Raw genomic sequence first — 22276 nt, 5'->3', positions numbered from 1 at the left:
CGGCAGGAAGGGGGGGTCGACAGGGTCGCGGAAGGGGGGTCCATGGGGGTTTGAAAACGGAGGGAGGGCACACTGTGGAACACCGAGGGACGGTGGGGGATTGCCTGCCTAGCGCCCGTTTCATTGGTTACAGAAACGGGCCTTTTTCCTAGTACGTTATGAAATAGGCACAGATGCACAGAGTGTTGCAGGACATTTACTCAATCCTCAAATCAGGTGTAATTGTGGGAGCCTATTTTTTGGGGGTGGAGGGGGTGAGGGAGGAATTACTTTATTGAGGCAGATATGCACATACAATGTTTACTTTATAAAATAGATAAGTAATGCACATTTGTGCCACACAAGGCGAGTGCCCTGTTATAAAATGACTCTTAATCGATCGAATTGTATGAAGCATTTTCCACATAAGAAGTAGGTGTACAGAACAGAAAGAAAGGGCCTACTTTTACACAACATATAAGTTAGTGTTCCTGTTAGCATAGTCTGGCTGGTGCAGGGGCAGAACTGTGATATGCATGCATGATTTATGAAATACATGCTTACATGCATAGAATACATGCACATATTTACATCTGCCTTGGAGAAGGTGTAAATCTATGTCCAAGCAGTTGTGAGTTACTGGGCACAATACTGGGGGCCTATTTTATACAGGCACATGGAGGGGCATTTTCAATATGACGACTAAGTCAGACTTTGTATGCTTTGCACTAAACGTCCCAAATCCAAATAGGAAATATGGCCATTTTCAAACCAGCAGTCTTTTTTTTTTCTTCAAAATTGGTCGCATGCTAGATGGTTTTGTGCTCTGTGCATTCATCTTTTTGGTCCATTTTCAAAAAAAAGAATGTCCAAGTGTAAAATGCACAAAATTAAACCATTGGGTTGTAGGAGGAGCCAGCAATCTTAGTAGACTGGCCACACACACACATCACAGGAGACCAGGGGGCACTACTGTGGACTTCATATAAAAGCTCCCAGGTATACATCTCACCGGTACTCTCTTACCTTGTCTGCTGAGGTCTCCAAAACCCACCACCCACTACAATAGCCCTTATGGATGAAGGAGTCACCTCTATGTTTGTACAGTAGGTTTTTGGTCAGTTTTGGAGGGCTCATACTTTCCACCACAAGTGTGACAGGTATAGTGAGATATGGGCGTGAGTCCCATTCTCCAGCGACCTGCTTGCTACTGTAAAAGAACTGGCTATAACATCTGAAGCTGTCATAGAGGCTGGTATTTTTATTCACATCTTTGGGGGGGGGGGGGGGGGGGTCATCCCTGATTCCTTCCAGTGGTCATTCAGGGCACCTTTTTGTGACATATTTGTTTTGTTCCTTAATGCCGATAAAATATCCAAGTGTTAGGAATGCCCTAAGCCTACCCTAATCCCGCCCCCAACGTGCCCCCTTGTGATTTGGATGCACTGCAGATGAATTGCATAGATAAACATCTGCAAACTAGGTTTCAAAAATACCAATTTGGACATTTTGAGAAGAAATATATCCAAATGCTGCTTTATGACGCTTTTTAGACACTTTTCTCTTTCAGAAATGAGCTCCATATCGTCACCTATCTTGCCTTTACAAAATAGGTATAAACAAGATGATTTCTGTTGTTGTTGTCATTTTTTTTAATTTTAATAAAATTACCTCCTCATGTGTCTAATGTGACTGAACTATTAGTCTGTAGGAGGTATAAAAGATTTTTCACACATAAAAACATAGCATAGGCAAAGTCACAATTTACGTGTATAAATCAAGTGGAGAGCATAGCGATTTTTGATCCAAAAGAAGTCAACATTTTTGGTATGAAAATCGCCATTGTCTAGACATTTTTTGTGCCCAATGCATCTTTCTTCAGAAAGCATTAAAAAGAAAAAGTCCTACAGAAAAATGGTCAACAACAAGCCATTGGGATGTCTGGGGGCCAGCATTCTTAGTAGTCTGGCCACACACTGTACACAGAATCCTGGCAGACCAGCAGGGCAGCCTTGTGGTCAATGCAGCGGACTTCACATAAATGGTCCCAGGTACAAATTCCACCTTAACACCCTTATATTGGATGGTAAGCCCTCCAGGAACACCAAAAAACCTACTAGGGCTGATATTCAGACCACAGGAGTTAGACCAGCTAACCCCTGCGGTCAGCGCTGAACCCGGATAATCAATGCTAAGCTGTTTCTCATATTTTTGGGCGGTTTAAAGATAACCGGTTAAGTTGATATTCAGACTTAGCTGGTTATTTTTAAACTGGCTAAAGATATTCCACTGTTTGACACAGATTTTTAAACCGGGCTGCTAAACCTGATTTAAAAATTGGCGGCTAGCCGGTTATATCTCCTGATATAGCTGGCTATCCACTAGCCACTAACCTGGGATATTCAGCAGGTGATAGCCGGTTATCCCTCACTGAATATCAGCGGATAGCTGGTTAAGTGTTATTTAACCAGTCAGCAACAGGTCTGACTGGTGAAATAGCGCTGAATATTGGCCAGACTGTATCAAGCTTGCAGGTGTCTCCTATATATAGTTGCAGTAGGTAGTTTGTGGGTTTTGGCAGACTCACAATTGGCTGCTTAATAAGTATTTGGTTAGACCTACTTAAAATATTTCTTTTGGATTGTATATGATTTCTTTTATTGCTGTACTGTATTTTTAATTGTTATATATTTTTTTAATGTTTCAGTTTATTGGTTTTCTGTATTACTGTGTATTCACTTTGCTGGTGAATTTCTTCTGTAATCCGCTTTGAACTGGCTGGCTTGAGCAGAATAGAAAAGATTGGAATTAAATTAAATTAAGTGTACTAGTTATAATCGGATATGGACCTGGGCCCCTTTCTCTACAGTCCACTGCACCGACCTCTAACCTACTCCTGGGACCAGCTTGCTGCTGTAATAGAAATGGCCGTAACATCTGAAGCTGTCAATGAGCCTGGCACCTACTGTCACTGTCACATCTTAAGAGGGTGGGAGGGGATCTGTGATCACTGGGGAATTAAGGGGGGGGGTCATGCCTTAATACCTCCGGGTGTTCAGCTGGTCAGTTATGACACCATTTTGTGACTTAATTGTGATTAAAACAAGTCTAGTTATTAAGGGGCCCTTTTACTAAGCTGTTACGTGCGCCTGAAAATATTTTTTTATTTTCTGGCACGCGGCGCTAACCAGGCGGTATTCGGCATTGTACACATACTGATGATAACAGTTAATGTGTGAAATCTTACCGCTATGTCAATGAGGTCTCAGGCCCAAAAGGGATGCAAGCCTATTTTCATTTTGCCACACATGCATTTTCAGCCAAAAAAAGGGCATTTTTTGCAGGTGTGCTGAAAAATGGACCTGCGCGCGCCCAATACATGCATCTACACCAGTGCAGGACATTTTTCAGCGCACCTTAATAAAAGGACCCCTAAAAATCCTCAATTTTTGCCCTAGACATTTTAATCTTGTTCCATTGTCACTGAAAAACATCGAAATTCTGGGCTTGCCCAAATCCCACCCAAAACATGTCCCCTTACTATTTAGAAAAACTGCAGAGAAAACCATCTCAAAAATGTGTTTCAAAAATCTTGGATGTTTTTGCGAATAAAATGTCCATCAGCCGCTTTGTGCTGCTTATGAGGCGATTTTCTCTTTTGAAAATGACTACCATGTGGAGGGGCATAATCGAAAGGGACGTCCAAGTTTTGATGAGGATGTCCTCGCAAAACGTCCCCATCCAGAGGTGGGGAAACCCGTATTTTCGAAACAAGATGGACGTCCATCTTTCATTTTGATAATATGGTCAGGAACACCCAAATCCTGAAATTTTGTCATCCTTAGAGATGATCGTCCCTAGATTTGGTCGTTTCTGATTTTTGGCGATAATGGAAACCAAGGACATCCATCTCAGAAATGACCAAATGCAAGCCATTTGGTTGTGGGAGGAGCCAGCATTTGTAGTGCACTGGTCCCCCTGACATGCCAGGACACCAAATGGGCACCCTAGGGGGCACTGCAGTGGACTTCATAAATTGCTCCCAGGTACATAGCTCTCTTACCTTGTGTGCTGAGCCCCCCAACCCCCCAACCCACTACCCACAACTGTACACCACTACGATAGCCCTTATGGGTGAAGGGGGGCACCTAGATGTAGGTACAGTGGGTTTCTGGTGGGTTTTGGAGGGCTCGCTGTTTCCTCCACAAACGTAACAGGTGGGGAGGGGCCTGGGTCCACCTGCCTGAAGTGCACTGCACCCACTAAACCTGCTCCAGGTACCTGCATACTGCTGTGATGGACCTGATTATGACATCTGAGGCTGTCAGAGGCTGGCAATCAACATTTTGAAAGATGTTTTTTGAGGGTGGGAGGAGGTTAGTGACCGCAGCGGGAGTAAGGGGAGGTCATCCCCGATTCTCTCCGGTAGTCATCTGGTCATTTCGGGCACCTTTTTGTGCCTTGGTTGTAAGAAAAACACGACCATGTAAAGTCATCCAAGCGTTCGTCAGGGACATCCTTGTTTCCTTCGATTACGGGTTGAGGACGCCCCCTTGAACTTTGGCCGTCCCTGCGACAGAGTGCAGTTGGGAAGGTCCAAAATCGGCTTTCAATTATACCGATTTGGACGACCCTGTGAGAAAGATGCCTATCTTCCGATTTATGTCGAAAGATGGGCGTCCTTCTCTTTCGAAAATGAGCCCAATAGGCACCTAAGTGTCATTATAAAACAGACTTCAAACAGGCTCTTATTTGAGCTTCACACATAGGTGCCCTGTTATAATATTACCCTAATAGCAACTAAAATTTATTATACTGATGTTTTTGACACTACTTGTGTGAAATTTCAACAATTTTAAAAACAAAGAATAGAATATTACAATAATATTTTTAATGTTGAAATATTTAATTGGAAAATCAAAACAAAAGAGAAATGTTTCATTCTAAGAAGGAAAACTTAGTAAAGTCAGGATTTACATAGGCAGAACTTTTCTTTCAGTATTATTTAGATAAGACTATCATTGTCCTGAAAGAGAACCCAAACAATATGGATACTCAAAATAATTAAAGCATTTATATCTAATAAATATTACAGATTGAGAAACTGTATATCTGGTACATATTACAGATTGTGAGAAAATGTATAGACCCTCTGAGAATGTTCACATTATCAAATCAGAAACGTAGCCGATACCTAAACTGGATGTCATGTGTTGGATGAATGACGCCAATGCCCCATCTACTCTGATCAATTGGAGGGATGTCCTCTTCTGCATTTACCAGCTCAAAGTCGAAATAAACAAGCATCAGGAATACAATTTGTTTCATTTCATTCATAGCAAAGAAACGGCCAGGACACATTGATATTCCTAACCCCCACGGCATGGTGAAATATTTTACCTTCTTGCCATTCTTATAGAAATCTGCCTTTTTTGTACCATCTGGGTTCAAGAAACGGTCATACTTGAATCGGTGGGGTTCTGGATGAATCTCTGGATCCATCTGCACAGCAATATATGGAAAAATAGCAACTCGGTCTCCTTTGCGAAGGGCATATTCTTTGCCATCAGCAATCTTGAAATCCATATCCTGCATTACTGCTCTGATCAGAACTGGAGCAGATGCCAAACGCAGAGTCTCCTCCACTGCACTGTCGAGAATGGGGGTCTTCATTAACATGTCCCTGGTGAGGTTTATCAGAGGTCCACCGGGCTTCACTTCTTGGTTGGTCTCTTGAAGGACTTTATCCACTTCTTCTTTCACTGCCTTCAAGGCCTCTGGGTGTTTCATTAGGAATAAGAGAAGCCAGAAGCTTGCAGGTCCTGTGTTCCCTTGGGATCCCCACAGAAGCAAAAACATGTACCTAGCCTGCATGTATTCTGCCATTCCTTGTTCTTGCCTTAACTGAAGGTGGTCAATGATCCACCTACTAACATTGTCCTTCTGCATGATCTTCTTAAATGACAGAACGTTCCAAAAAAGTCTTTTCAGTCTCTCAGCTTCTAGTTTACCTTTCAGAGGAAGCATAGCATAGACCAGATTTGGAAAGAGAGAATCATACTTTCTGAATTCATTGAACAGTTCTTCAGAATGAACCCAATCAAATTCCTCAGCTTTTTCTTTGCTTCCCATTCTCTTAACTGTTTCATTTCCAAATAAAGATAGGTAGCCTGCTCGGAACAAAATATTGTTGCTGTAGTGAAGAAGTCCGTCCTGCTGCCACTTCTTATGATCTTCTACTGTTCCAGCACTATAAAGAATCAGGTTCTGCAAGTTTTTCATCAAGGCCTGCATCATGACCACTAAGCCATCCCCCATGAGGTGCTTATTGCCCACTTCTTGAATCTTACGTTCATTTTCTAAATAATGATAGCCAAAAGCCCTTTCAACAAATTGTTTGTTAAAAAGGCTGGCATCGAGTTTTGATCTTGCTTCCTTTTCTATTGATCGAAAGGAAAGAGGATCCATTACAAAAGTGATATAGTAGCCTCCCAGCTCAACTGTGAATATATCCCCATGTTTCCTTTGCATTTTCTGCAAAAATTCTACAGGATTGTTTCTGAAGTCCAATGCATGTCCCAACCATGGAATATGACCCTTATCCAAAGGAGGCTCTTTGGATCTTCTTCTACGAAATGCTCCTATTACATAAAGACCACCAAGGAGTGAGATCAACAAAGCTGAAAGGACTGGCAGCCAGAGACTCATCTTAGCACTTGCAGCAGGCTGGAGGTTTTAGGGAGTCTATAAAATAAAAAAAAAAAAAAAGGATGTGGATAACATTATTTCCATTCAGCAAACAGGAGTTTTTTAACCTGATCTAGCAGGCTTGTCAATTGAGGGCAGTATACCCATACTATTTTAATCCTTTCTTTAAAGAATGCTAACATTACAGATAATCCCCAAAGTTTTTAGCTGTGGTATTCCAATTATTATTTGCAAATTGCTATTTTTCTATAGTTAGGCTGGATAATTGGAAATGTTGCATATATTTATATGGGTGTATGTGGAGAGAGGGGGTAACAGATATGGAGGGAAGGACATGTAAACTAAGGAAATGAGGCATTTTAGAATACAGATATTTTCTCAAATTTAGTATTTTTTGCTTCTAACTTACCCAGATCCTCATACAATACAAGCTTATATACCGCTATCACCCAATTGTCTGGTTCTGCACAGTTTACAATAAAAGAAACTAGCACAATACTAGGAAGAATTTATAAGACAGAGAGTTTACAATATAAAAAGCCGTGGAGGGGCATAATCGAATGGGACGCCCAAATTTTCATGAGGGCATCCTCGCAGGACGGCCCCATAAAATGGAGGGGCAACCCGTATTATCGAAACAAGATGGGTGTCCATCTTTCATTTCGATAATACGGTCGGGCTGCCCAAATCATGAAATTTAGGTCAACCTTAGAGATGGTCGTCCTTAGGTCGTTTTTGAGATGGTCGTCCCCGGTTTTTGGCAATAATGGAAACCAAGGACGCCCATCTCAAAAACGACCAAATCCAAGCCATTTGCTCATGGGAAGAGCCAGCATTCGTAGTGCACTGATCCCCCTGACATGCCAGGACACCAACCGGACACCCTAGGGGGCACTGCAGTGGACTTCAGAAATTGCTCCCAGGTACATAGCTCCCTTAACTTGTGTGCTGAGCCCCCCAAACCCACTACCCACAACTGTACACCACTATCATAGCCCTTAGGGATGAAGGGGGGGCACCTACATGTGGGTACAGTGGGTTTCTGGTGGGTTTTGGAGGGCTCACATTTACCACCACAAGTGTAACAGGTAGGCAGGGGATGGGCCTGGGTCCGCCTGCCTGAAGTGCCCTGCACCCACTACAACTGCTCCAGGTACCTGCATACTGCTGCAATGGACCTGAGTATAGCATTTGAGGCTGGCAAAAAAGTATTTTTCAACTTTTTTTATGGTGGGAGGGGGTTAGTGACCACTGGGGGAGTAAGGGGAGGTGATCTCTGATTCCCTCCGGTGGTCATCTGGTCAGTTTGGGCACCTTTTTGATGCTTGGTCGTGAAAAAAATGGACCAAGTAAAGCCACCCAAGTGTTCATCAGGGACGCCCTTCTTTTCTCCATTATTGGCCAAGGACGCCCATCTCCTAAGCACGCCCCCGTCCCGCCTTCGCTACACTGCTGACACGCCTCAGTGAACTTTGGTCGTCCCTGCGATGGAAAGCAGTTGGGGTGCGCCCAAAATTGGCTTTCGATTATGCCGATTTGGGCGACCTTGCGAGAAGGACGCCCATCTCCCGATTTGTGTTGGAAGATGGGCGCCCTTCTCTTTCGAAAATCCACCTGATTGTGTCAATCTTGAATGTACAGTCTAGAGAATAAAAAAGGTTTCATCTTCCTCCTAAATACTAGTGCCTGATATTCAGAGCCACCCAACCTCTGATTTTCATCAACATTAAACCAAGCAGTGCCGCTGAATATCATCTTTGACTGATCACCAAAAAAGTGGGCAGGTCAGAGGCAGCACTAGGGTGGAGTCCCAGGTTATGTGTTTGCCAGCAATACTCAGTGCTGGTACTCACATCACTCAGTGGCCTAATTTAGGACAGCTCAAAAGCTGTCCTAAATTAAGCCACTGAGCAATGAGAGTCCTGGCACTGAATATTGGGCCGGCACCCACATAACTTATTTTTTTTTAAATCTGGTTCCCTGAGCACTCTTCCATCCATTCAGCCCCTTCCTTCCCTGCCCCCTTCGCCCACCATACAGCAAAAAACTAGTCCCCAATATTGGAAGGGTGCCACACAAGGGGCAGGAGCAAGGGGGCTGAGTTCCTGCTCCCAACGACTGCCACTGGACCACCTGGGGGACCTACATGGATGGCTGTGGGGAGTTCTGGGGGAAGGGTGAACTAGTTTCTTGCCATAGTCTGGGGGATGGGGCAGGGAAGGAGAGGAGAGGGCTTTGTCATGGGGCAAGAGGAGGCTCGGGGGACCAGATTAAAAAAAAAATGTTCTGTATGTTCTGGCCTGATATTTAGCCGGAACTCTCATAACTGTGTTATGCGGGTACTAGCTGAATATTAGCTGGGCTTGCAGACGCTCCAGGTGACCAAAATTAGCCCCGACATTCATTGCTGGTGCGCAGACATGGCACAGCACTAAATATTGTGAGCTAATTTAGTTGGCGACCATCAGCATTTTAAAAAACGCTGACTGCTGGCAGCTGAATATTGGAGGATAAATAATTAAGCTCTAACCTAAGATTTGGGTACCAGTGCTGAATGGGGACACATTTAAATCAGTCTACTTGGAAAAGTAGAGCTACAGATCATATTGACAGAGTTTGGGTGAGGCACAAACTTACACACATACGGAGATGAAAACAGTAACGGAATTCAAACATGCGTGGGATATACATAAAGGAATCCTGTGCAGAAGGAATGGATCCTCAGGAGCTTAGCCGAAATTGGGTGGCGGAGCCGGTGGGGGGAAGAGGGGTTGGTGGTTGGGAGGCGAGGATAGTGGTGGGCAGACTTATACGGTCTGTGCCAGAGCCAGTGGTGGGAGGCGGGACTGGTGGTTGGGAGGCGGGGAATAGTGCTGGGCAGACTTATACGGTCTGTGCCAGAGCCGGTGGTGGGAGGCGGGGCTGGTGGTTGGGAGGAGGGGATAGTGCTGGGCAGACTTATATGGTCTGTGCCCTGAAAAAGACAGGTACAAATCAAGGTAAGGTATACACATATGAGTTTATCTTGTTGGGCAGACTGGATGGACCGTGCAGGTCTTTTTCTGCCGTCATCTTGTGATAAAGTCACCTCCAGGATAGTTGGGTTAAGGCAGTTTCAGTCTGAAATACAAGTCCCAGAAGGCATTGCAGGCAAGGAGCCAGAGGGTGAGATGAAGAACCCGGACTGGACTCCTAGCTGCAATCAGGGAAGACATGGGTGTAAGCTGGCAGGTTGTGTAGAGTGGCTGCCACTAGGCAGAAAGAGAGTTAGGAAACCCTGTGTGCAGGAGCTCATCATTGGTCTCATTAGTCTAATGTTTAACTCAGCTGGTCGGGGTATGGGGAAGCTAATGGAAGGAGAATGATTGGTGGTGGTAGCTGAAGCCAGGGATTGATTAGGCAGGTGGGAAGGAGTCCCAGCAGTTCAGTTCAGTTCAGGAGAGAGAAGCAGTTGCAGGCTGGAAACCCTTGGGCAGGGTGGTCCCTAAAGTATTTGCAGGCTGAAAATCCTTGGGCAGGGAGGTCCCTAAAGTACTGAAGCAGGCTGAAATTCCTTGGGTGAGAGGAAGTCCCCAAAAGTATTGAATTCACTGTGAAGCTGATGCAGGGGAAAACCCTTGGGTAGAAGGAGTCCCTAAAATATTGAACTCTCCTGAAGGTAAAGAGGATAGAAGGTAGAAACTGCTGCTGGGTGACTGAACTGTGATGATGAACTGAAAGAACTGTTTGTCTTGGGAACTGAAGTTACTGGTGGGCATTTATTTTTTCATTGTACCGGGAGCCTGTGGCTAGAGGAGATCGTTCTATCCTTGGCTGCACAAGAGAGGTACCTGGTTACAATCTACTATGTTATGTTATGTTACCCCTGGATTCTATATATGCCACCAAAAGGTTGGCGCTGAAATTTAGACACGGTGTCAAGATGTGCTTTCAACTAAATTGTAAATAAGCTGTCAAGTATGACTTAGGGGCCCTTTTAAAAAGGCGCATTAGGCTCTACTTGCGTGCAGTGAGTGCCAAAATGAGACTACTGTCATGCTACTGCACCCCCCCCTGGTGCACTTAGTTGGCACTAATTGGAATTTTCCGCATGCAACTTCTTGCAAGCTGTTCAATAACAGCCAGCATCTAAATCCTCTATCAAGCAACTCAAAAGGGGGTGTGGCCAGGGGAGGGGCATAAGCATTCCAAAATGTTGTGCTCACTGTTATAGAATAGCACCATTTATGAAACACCAAAATTCAAATATGAAATTGCACATCTGCTGTGTGATATATAACCTGTTGTTAAAATTGTCCATAGCACCTGATGATTTGAGGGTGGCCAATGTAACACCTATTCTTAAAAAGGGATCCAGGGTGATCCAGGAAATTACAGACCAGTAAGCATGATGTCAGTGCCGGGCAAAATAAAGAATCAAATCACTGACAAACATTGTTTAATGGGGAGGAGTCAACATGGATTCAGCCTTACCAATTTGCTTCATTTCTTTGAATGTGTGAATAAATATGTGGCTAAAGGTGAGCCGGTCGATGTAGTGTATCTAGATTTTCAGAAAGTGTTTGACAGTCCCTCATGAGAGACTACTGAGAAAATTAAAGAGTCATGAGTTAGGAGGAAATATTCTGTTGTGGATCAGGAATTAGTTGATGGATAGAAAACAGAGGGTCGGGTTAAATGGCCAATTCCCTCAGTGGAAGAGAGGGTGAATAGTGGAGTGCGGTAAGGATTTGTACTGGGACCAGTGCTAGTTAACATATTTATTAATGATTTTGAAATGGGAACTACAAGTGAGGTGATTAAATTTGCAGATGACACAAAGAGTTGTTAGAACGCATGCAGATTGTGAAAAATTGCAGGAAGACCTTAGGAAGTTGAAAGATTGGGCATGTCTCTTTTTATTGATTTGTTTTTCTGATATGTTTTTAACAGTTGCATGCTTTAATTCGTATTTTGATTCATTAGTTTTGATATTTGTGTATCACTTGCATTACCTGTTTTTCATTTATTTACTATACATATGTTTTATAACAGTCATTTTTAAATCAGTATGTTTATTTTATAATTTGCATTATTTTTAGTCTCCCGAAGCAGGCTGTTGTGGCTGAAACAAGATTCATGCCGAGTGTTTTGATATCTGAATAAACTTTATGCACGTTTTACACATCAACTAGCTTCATGTCACCTTTGCTGTGTTTGTGTGATCTGTATATTGCGAGGGACTTTGTTTTCTTTGTCAATCTATAGGTAGATCTCTTACATCCTGTTCAGTAAAGACTGAGGCAAAAAATTCACTCGTTCTCTCTGCTAAGGCCTTGTTCTTCCTGAGTATCCCTCTTACTCCTTGATGATCTAACAGTCCCACTGATTCCCTAACATACTTTCTGCTTCTGATATACCTAAAAAAGTTATTACTATGAGTTTTTGCCTCTATGACAAAATTCTCTTCACATTCTCTTTTAGCTTTCTTTATCAATACTTTGAATCTAACTTGCCAGTGCTTTTGCTGCTTCTTGTTTTCTCCATTTGGACCTTTTATCCATTTTTTTGAAAGGTGTTTTTGGTTCCAATAGCCTCTTTTACGCCACCTTTTCACCATGCTGGCTCCCTGGCTGTCGTTTTCTGTTCTTTCCAACTTTGTTAATGTGTAGAAAACATCTAGTCTGAGCTTCCAAGATGGTATTTTTAAACAACGTCCATGCCTGATTTCAAGTCCTAACCCAGTGGTTCCCAAACCTGATCCTGGAGGCACCCCAGCCAGTCAGGTTTTCAGGATACCCACAATGAACATTCATGAGAGAGATTTGCATGCACTGCTTCCACTGCATGCAAATCTATCTCATGAATATTCATCGTAGTACCCTGAAAACCTGACTGGCTGAGGTGCCTCCAGGACCAGGTTTGGGAACCACTGTCCTAACCTTTGCAGCTGCTCCAGTTAGTTTTTTTCCTCATTTTATCATAGTTGTCCTTTAAAAAGTTAAATGCTGCTACACTCGATTTCCTTAGTGTCTTCACTCCAGCTATTAACTCAGATTTGATTATGTTATCATAACTGTTTCCCAGCAGACCAAACACCGTTACCTTTCTCACTAAGGGCCAGATGCACTAAAAAATCGTTAGAGCCCTTCCCTTACCGATTCCCTTAGCGAATTGTTAAGGAATGGGCATGCATTAAGGAAAGGGAATGCAAATGAGCTGCTCATTGTAGCTCACTTGCATTCTCTATTCCATTGTTAAACAGTCGGCCGGTCGAGCATGAACAGAGCAGCCAAGCGTTATGCTGGCTGCTCTGCGCATGCCAAATATGCCTCCTTGTGCTGCCCGAAGACACCGCGCCTCTCATCCCCTCCGATGCGGCTCGATCCAGAGGACAGTGCAGTTGAGGACATCCATCGAAAAAAAGACATCCTTTTGGCCGTTATTCACCCCTGCAATAATAAAAATGTCCTTTTTGGCCATGCTTCACTCAGCTGAGAGACCTGGAAGTCTTTGAGCCAATCACAACGCGTTTAGCTGAGCTAAGCTGAGTGAAGCACGGCCAAAAGGGACGCTTTTATTATTGCGGCGGTGGGGGGGGGGGGGGATGACGGTCAAAATGGACGTCTTTTTTGAAGCGGAGCGCTATTTTTTTTGTTGACTTCTTTTTTTGACTTTTTTCTCCGATTTATTTTTTGTTACTTAGCAGTTTTTCAATCCCGCGCAGCCCCAACGAGAGATACAGACCTCTTGTTAGATTTTCCAGCGTTAAGGCAATCGGAAAAGGTTAGTGCATCTCATTACAATAGGGTTTCTACACAATTTGCTCATCTGCATTCCGTTTTCGTTAGCTGCTACCGTCGTTGTCGGAAAAAAGTATTTAGTGCATGCCAGGGTTTACTACTTGCTCGTTAATGGCTCGTTAAGTTTAGTGCATCTGACCCTAAGTCCTGCATTCCACTAAGGATTAGATCTTATCACAGTAAATACAGAATAACACTGAAATTCCTGTAACATTTTAAGCTCCTTTGAGCAGGGACTGTCCTTCTTTGTTAAACTGTACAGCGCTGCGTAACCCTAGTAGCGCTTTAGAAATGTTAAGTAGTAGTAATAGTAGTAGCATTTTAAGACAGCAGATATAATAGAGAGCCAAGAGTGTGAAACAAAATGTAAAGGAAAAAGTAGCTGGAAAATGCCTCCAATTCTCTAAGAGCCAAGTTCACAGATCACACAAGCATAGCTGGTTTATCTTTATCATTTCAAGTGCTATACTGATAAAACGGAGAGACAGGGCAGAAATCTCAGAAACAGAATCTCTCGATTTTACTCACAAGCTCTGCTAGAGGTTAGTACAGAAACAGTTTGATAGTTCCAGGGCTAGACAGGATGAAGCAGAATTGTTGCTCTTTGAACTATGTCAGACCAGAGCCAGAGAATTTATTGTACTTTGGCAGAGTATTAAAATGAGATAAGTATCCTGCTGCCCTATCTCACCCTATTTGGTTAAACATTATACCTCCCCCTTTGAGTTTCTCAATTTCAGTCTGGTTACAACCTTTACATGTACTAATACTCAGTAACTACCCTTTATTCTTATCAAATTTCACTTTATTTATCACAACTTTATTAAATACCTTTAAGATACAGTTAATAAATCTCCCTGTTCCTCACTGATATTCACTCACTCATACCATTCACATCTCTACCTATTGTAATCTGTGGCTGATTATACATATTTTTCATTATCAACACCAACTTCGTTCCTTCCACCATAAGAACTCCATGTGTCATTGCATGACTGAACACTCTTGCAGTCTCTTATATTTAAAATGTCCACGAACATATATTTTGCTCAGTCTGCCAATATCACATATAATGACCTCTTTGTCTCTATAAATAGAGTTCTCCTGTTTCAGTAACTTAAAAGTAGAAAATATCACTTCGCTGATTTTTTATGTGTCTCTCACAGAACACAATGCCTGTGTTTAAAACTTGTCAAAAATCTCAACACAATAACAATCTTTCACTTACCTGTTTCTTCATATTGTTCTCCAACATGTCCTCTCCCCAGTTCAGGTTCTGTCCACACGTTGATTAGTGTAGCTCCAACCATGTGTCACACCCTACACAAAATTTGTGTTTCGCTCTCTGAACCAAGGACATTAACAAAAGTTTTATTTCACTGAGCTGGGTGCAGGCCGGGGCCGTAATAATTCTGATAGGCCTTAGGGTTTTAAGCCACATTTAAATTTGTTCTTTAATAGTCTTGGAGCAAATTAAGGGGGTATTTTACTAAGGCGCGGTTACGTTTTTAGCGCATGCTAAAATTGTGGGGGCTAAATGTTAGCGACGCCAATGCATTTCTATGGGTGTCTAACGTTTAGCACGCCCACAATTTTAGCACGCACTAAAAATGTAAGCGCGCCTTAGTAAAAGATGCCCTAACTTCACTAGCACTCCAAAGAAACTCGCCTCTCCAGGATTTGTATTTTATAGAAAACAGAACTCTACTGGAATGCTGCAACAAGCAGATAACCAAACTTCATTCTTTCTTAAAATCAAACAGTTTCCTTTATATCCAAACAGTTCAATTTGCTGAAAGAGGTTTTTGTGCCAGTCCAACACTTTTGGTGTAAATCTTAACTACTTAATTAATAGTCTCTTTATAAATCCTAGAGTATTTACAAATTTACAGCACTACCAGTCCTCCAATACCCATCCTTTCTGGCAGAACAATCCAAGGCTGTGCTTGCCACATTTGCTGTGGTAAGTTGTCCCGCTGGGCTTTATCCAGTCGCTGGACCCACTCAGGATCACACCTCCCTATCTGTCCTTCCTCCAGAGGGGCAGTTCCATGAGCTGCTGCCACCAAACAGGCTCTTAAAGGCTCTGCTCCCCCCTCCCCCCCCCCCCGGGCTGGGTTAACCCTTTCTATACACCCAGGGCACTCCTGACACTCCAGTTAATGCTGTTGTTGGCAAAAATCCTCCCCTTTATTCAGCCTTAGGCTATTGGGTCTCTCCAGGACACCATCTTTCCTCATGGGTCCTAGTGGGGGTGAAGGCACCACAAAGCACATGCTCACTAATCCCATCACTTTTATCACCTTCCAACGCCACCCCAACTATGACACTTACTGTCAGTTACTCTCTGCCAATCCTTCCTGTGGGCTGGGCTTTCCACCTCCCCCCAGAATATCTGGAGAATTCTACACCAGTCTAGTAATCCCCTGAGGAAATTTCCAAACTCAATTTAAAAGGGGATTACAAAAAAAAAAAAAATCTTTGGATTCCTCAGACATCTCAAAGTTCTTTAAAACCAGTTTTTAAATACTTTTCTCCTAGAAAATTAACATTTATTCATCCATCCATTTTAGTTTTAGTTTCTTCCAACATGTATTTTCAGTTTTTCCCCACAAAAATTCAATCAGATCTGAACACTTCACTTTCTCTTTTAAAAGAGATACTTACTCTGTTCAAAACCAGCTTCTCCACACTCACACACACCAACTGGCCTTATTCTTTACCATTAAACTTAATAAAAATCGATGTTAAAAGGTTTTCACCAATGCCTCAACTCAAATCTTCAACACATCTCTCAGCTGCTTCCCTCTGAAGCCTACTCTTCCAGCTCAACTTTAGAACTCTCTGACTCCTGTGATTATCACATACCAGTGGCGTAGCCACAGGTGGGCCTGGGTGGGCCAGGGCCCACCCACTTAGGGCATAGGCACAGGCTGCCAAGTTAGAAAGAAGCATTTTTTCTGCCAGCTCAGATATTTCTTTGGTGGGGGGAGGAGGGAGAACACTTTGTGCCCACCCACTTCTTGCCTAGGCCCACCCAAAATCTGTTGTCTGGCTACGCCCCACATACATCCCCCAATCAAAACCAGGAGAATGTACCTACTTCTAACATAGAAGAGGAGCACCCTCAGGGGGTCTTTTACTGAAGGTTAGCTCAAATTATGTGCAGCAGGTCCCATTTTATTCCTATGGGTCCTGCTGCAGATAATTTGAGCTAATCTTTAGAAAAAGAACCCCTCAGAGATTTACGCACCCATGTGGTAGTCTAACTACACTACTAATGGGTGAAATATTGCACTTCATTCATTGGGTAGCTCACTCCTGTTGTGGTATTTATGTGCAATAATGTGCTTCCTTTATGTGCTAAGTGCAATTGTGCACCCCTTAAAATACGTCTTGAATGTACTGTCACTAACCAACTCAGCCAGCCTAAAACTTGAATCACAGCAAAAATATAATAGTAATAATTATAAATGTTTGCACTTATTTCATGAGCCCTGCATTGGATAACACCAAACGTCAAGGGCTCTGATGTCCAAATCACTTGTGAATTGTAAAGACAAGACTGCTCTCCCCTGTAGTAAATGATATGCCCGACAACGCGGGTTTCAGATGAACTTTCCTCAGGGACTTGGGTTAGGACTATCCTTCCTTGATTTTACTGCCAGCCTACTTCACAATCCAAGGCGTGGTACTAATATAGTATGTATCACATACACAGCATCAGAACTCTGCATGCTCTAGAGTTCTAACTACAAGCTGTAGCCTCTTAAGCCATGCCATGCTCTCCTCCACTCACTGTCTCTGTCCAGCATGCCTCTGTTTGCTGCCCACATGCTGTCCCAGCTCTACCAAGCATAACACATTACCAGTGATAATTTAAGGAAATATTTATTTTTCTGAAAGAGTGGTGGATGTGTGGAACGGTCTACCAGAGGAGGTGCTGAAGACGACTGTATCTCAATACAAGAAAGCATAGGACAATCACAGAGGATCTTAAAGGGAGAGGAAAAATACATAGGAATAAAATAAAATAAAAAAAATCATACTTCTTTTATTGGAGTAAATTAATACAGATCTTTACTAGCTTTCAGAGACCAAAATCTTCTTCCTTAGGTCAGAACAGTATGCGGATTGTAGAGTTTAGTAGTTGGTATGAATGGGCAGAATAAATAGGCAATTTGATAAGTTTCTGTGTTTTTATGTTTCAGTACATGAATAGTGGCATGAAAATCCAAAGGCATAGACTGAAAGGCAAGACAGCACCAACAAAAAACCCAAAGGCACCAAGAGAGGGGTTAAACAGCAGCACAACTGGCATGCAGACCTCAAGTCACTGGGAGAGGGGTAAAGCAGCACCAACATTGACAGAAAAACTCCAAGGAAAGGCTTACAGAACTTAGTGCTTGGTATGGAGATGCAGACTAGATGGGCCATGTGTCTTTATCTGCTTTTATTTTTCATGTTTCTGTATAAGATGACTTGGTCAGTAAGGGCTCCAAAGAACATATGAGATCTAAAGTATGACCAGTAATGTGAGATAATTCTAAGAGAAATTGAGTAAGACCAAAATCAGTCATCAGGGAAAGGAAGTCATGATTTAAGTTGAAGACAGGGCTGTCTGCAGACATTTTAAAGGCCTTTAACAGCAATAGGAAGAAAGTCTATCATAATGTGAATTAATATTCCAGGTGATTGTCTACAGGGGAAAGAAGAACGACAGAGCAAGCAGAGATTAAGCTGGGATAAATAGGTCACTCACCTACAAGTTCTCAGAGTACAGCGAGCTGTCTAAAGGTGCCCCATTAAGAGGCAAGATGCCAGAATAAATCATAGTAAGTCCACATTCATGTTTAAAGGGATGATGGGAAATTAAAGACTAACAGGCAAGGATGTATTAAGTGAAACTCATCTTCATTTTGCCAGGTTTATAGTAAATGATTAGATCAACAATAAGACAATACTTATTCTTTATAGAATGAACATTAAGAAGACTTACCCGACAGCAGGAATGAAGCGGTGAGGAGGAAGTTCCTGTAGTCCAGGAGGATTTGGAGAAATAATGATCATTCAGCACAATAGGAGGCCCTAAGTGAATCTCTATCTCTATCTTGCTGCACCGTATCCCTGGAATAAACTTCCTGAGCCGGTACGCCAGGCCTCATCTCTGGCCATCTTCAAATCTAAGCGTAAAACCCACCTTTTCGATGCTGCTTTTAACTCCTAAACCTAACCCTTCAACTGTCCCCTATTCCTGATATGTCCTGTCTGTCCTAACCCTTATCCCTTACTTGTCCTGTCTGTCTGTCCTGATTAGATTGTAAGCTCTGTCAAGCAGGGACTGTCTCTCCAAGTTCAAGTGTAAAGCGCTACATATGTCTGGTAGCGCTATAGAAATGATAAGTAGTAGTAGATGAGAAGGTTGCCTCCATTCTCAGAAAACAGTAATGGAATAAAGTTAACAGTAGAGTTTTGATTATCCAACTTAATCGGGATCGACAGGATGTCATATAACTGAAAAGTCAGACAATAGAAATTCACAGTGCACTGCATCCCTCTTCCTACCCCCTCAGTTCATGGAAGCCATTTTGAAAGTGAAGATAGCATGGGCAGGAGTGACTAGGGATCACTCCTGCCCCAACTTCACCACAAGACTACCAGTGATTTTAAGTTAGACCCAGAGGGGGCTACATTGGTCGGGTGGGTGTGTAGGTGAGTAGGGGAGGCAGGGAGCAGGCACGGGGGGGGGGGGGGGGGAGGTTTCAGGGAGGTGTGGCTGATGCCATGATGTTTGGGAGGGTGGGTGAGAGTAGGTGGAGCCAGGATTACTGACTATTGGTTAATACAAAGCATCGAATAACCAAAGGCCAATTAACCAGGGCTCTACTGTAATATGAACTAAAAGAGGAGGACAATGGCTCTAAAAATATTGGGGTAAATTCTATAAAGTAGGTGCTAATATTTATACTTAGTATTCTATAACCTTAGCATACAAATTCTATAACATGGAACTGCAAGGTGATGTGGACTTAGGATGGAAATGGGCAGATTACTTATGTGCCAAGGTTCTAGAATAGTATCAGTATAAATGTATGAATCAGCATTTGCATGCTACTGGGGCTAGTTCTGAGTAATTATTTTGGAAAGGAGCTTACCTACCTATGCTGTCTTTATAAAATAAGCTTAATGTAGGCACCGTTTTGTACTTCGTACATTGGCCTCCCATTACAAATGATGTGATGTGTATGATTGATACAATAAATTGTTTTGTTCTCTTTTGTACGGAAGTTTTTGTTAGAGCTGACCTATCATAAAATGGATTTTTTAAAATAAGTTAGAATATCATTGTATGTAAACGATTCTAATTTGCTATGCAAGAAGTAACGGTATAGTAAATAAATAAACGATAAATGGACAATTTCCCAAACTATGCATTTTGCTACAAAGTCGATGAATACTTTTCACTACTGATTTTCCACAGTTCTGAAAGGGAAAGTATATACAGCTGTTTCCTTTGGCAACTGCTCAGGGAACAAGTACCAGCAGAGATTTGCAACTTCTTTTCCTGCAGATATTTTTTCCAGATAACACAATGCCCACAATTTTGAAAAACAATAGTGTGTTGCTACCTCTCCTGGCCTAACTCCACCCTGGAAATGCCACCATCGGTGGACAATTTTCAGACAGCCTATTTACCACTATAAATAGCTTTTAAAAGTTGCCCTCAAAGGAGGCAACATTATAACTGTTCATCAGTATAAAATAGAGGTCCTCAACCCAGTCCTCGCAACACAACTAGCCTGTCAGGTTTTCAGGACAGCCACAATGAATACACAAGATACATTTGTACGCTCTATCTCTGTTGCATGCAAATGTATCTCATAAATATGCAATGTAGTTATCCTGAAAACCTGACTAGCTAGGTGTGTCCTGCAGACTGGGTTGAGATCCCCTAGTATAAAATAAGGAGCAAACTTTTGTCTGTTCAGACTTTGCAGGATTTCCAATGTGAAAGTATGCAAGTACTTCCAAATTAGAAATGTACCTCAGAAAAACTATGCACTTACATTTATGATTATCTAGAATACTACTACTATTACTACTTATCATTTCTATAGTGCTACTAGATGTACACAGTGCTGTAAATAAATGAAATCATCCCTGCTGAACAGAGTTTACAATCTATTTAAGACAAACAAACAGGACAAATAAGGGGTTGGGGAGATATTGTGGAATTGATTCAAATAGAGAACTGAATAGGTGAATAGGGATCAAGATAAAAGCAGCCTCAAAAAGATAGGCTTTAAGCCTACATTTGAATATGGTCAGAGAAGGAGGTTGATATACCAATTCAGGAAGTCTATTCGGGGCATACAGTGCAGCATGATAAAAGTTTGGAGTTGACAGTGGAGGAGAAGGGTACAGATAGAAGAGACTTACCAGATAAACGGAATTCCCGGGGAGCAATGTAGGGAAAGATCAAAGTGGAAAGATATCGAGGAGCTGCAGAATGAATGCACTTGTAAGTCAATAAGAGGAGTTTGAATTGTATACAGAAATGGATAGGGAGCTAATGAAGTGCCTTGAAGAGAGGGGTGATGTGAGTGTAGCAACACTGGTGAAAGATAAGTAGTGTAGCAGAATTTTGAACAGATTGAAGGGGAGGGAAGTGGTTTAGTGGGAGACCTGTGAGAAGGAAATTGCAGTAATCTAAGTATGAGGTGATGAGTGTAGGTAAGGGTTTTGGTAGTGTGTTCAGAAAGGAAGGGATGAATTTTGAAGATAGTAACATAGTAACATAGTAGATGACGGCAGAAAAAGACCTACACGGTCCATCCAGTCTGCCCAAGATAAACTCATATGTGTATACCTTACCTTGATTTGTACCTGTCTTTTTCAGGGCACAGACCGTGTAAGTCTGCCCAGCAGTATTCCCCGCCTCCCAACCACCAGTCCCGTCTCCCATCACCGGCTCTGGCACAGACCGTATAAGTCTGCCCTCCACTATCCACACCTCCCAAGATATTATAATAGAGCAACACGTTTTAGCAGTTTGTTGGATATATGTGGAGAAAGACAGAGAGATGTCAAAGATGACCCCATGGTTTTGAGCTGATGCGACAGGGAGGATAAGAGTGTTATCCAGAGAAATAGAGAATGGGGGAAGAGGAGAGGTGGGTTTGAGGGCAGGAGGAAGACAATGAGGCAGCAATATCAGACAAGCAGGCTGAGACTTGAGCCTGGATTCCAGCGATGTTTATGATGTGGAGAGATAGATCTGTGAATCATCTGCATAAAGATGATACTGAAAACCATGGGAGGAGATAGAACACCAAGGGAATAATTATAAAGGGAGAAAAGAAGTGATCCCAAGACAGAGCCTTGAGGTACACTGACTTATATTGGAACTGCAGTGAAGGAAGAACCACCAGAATATACACTAAAATTGCAGTGGGAGAGATAAAAAAAGAAAACCAAGACAGAACAGAGTCCTGAAATCCAAGTGAGGACAGCATATCAAGGTGTAAGTGGTGATCAAAGTGTCATAAGCAGCAGATAATCAAGAAGGATAAAGATTGAGCAGAGGCCCTTGGATCTGGCTGTTAGGTTTTCAAGGCAGAAACTAGGTTCGTGAGCCCTTGGGTCACTGCCGAGGAGCGGCAGTGGCAGGCAAAACCACCCCCAAACCAGAGACAAGGCAGGATTCTGACAGAAACAGCTAGACTTCACCTGCACTTGACCGCCCTTCCCCAGGAGTTGAACCCCTGGGTACAGGCGGCCGGCAGGACTTACTGGACAGGGCAGGA

The 22276-nt window shown here is 42.7% G+C and overlaps 1 protein-coding gene across 1 annotated transcript; it reads right to left on the bottom strand.

The window, feature by feature from the left end:
• Positions 1-4902: 4902 nt before the first annotated feature.
• Positions 4903-14099, bottom strand: LOC115466283 (5-beta-cholestane-3-alpha,7-alpha-diol 12-alpha-hydroxylase-like). Its single transcript, XM_030197447.1, has 2 exons — positions 13998-14099; positions 4903-6723 (listed from the first exon to the last, which is right to left on the bottom strand). Exon 2 carries the CDS (start codon positions 6685-6687, stop codon positions 5155-5157), a length of 1533 nt encoding a protein of 510 aa, XP_030053307.1. The 5' UTR covers positions 6688-6723; positions 13998-14099; the 3' UTR covers positions 4903-5154.
• Positions 14100-22276: the final 8177 nt, after the last annotated feature.

Source organism: Microcaecilia unicolor, chromosome 1 (assembly GCF_901765095.1).
Source record: "Microcaecilia unicolor chromosome 1, aMicUni1.1, whole genome shotgun sequence".
In the NCBI taxonomy this organism is placed as follows: domain Eukaryota; kingdom Metazoa; phylum Chordata; class Amphibia; order Gymnophiona; family Siphonopidae; genus Microcaecilia; species Microcaecilia unicolor.
This window is presented reverse-complemented; position numbering and strand designations above follow the sequence as displayed.

What these genes read in the sequence shown, in the direction of transcription:
- LOC115466283 (XM_030197447.1), bottom strand. Translation starts at nt 6,687, where the DNA reads ATGAGTCTCTGGCTGCCAGTCCTTTCAGCTTTGTTGATCTCACTCCTT.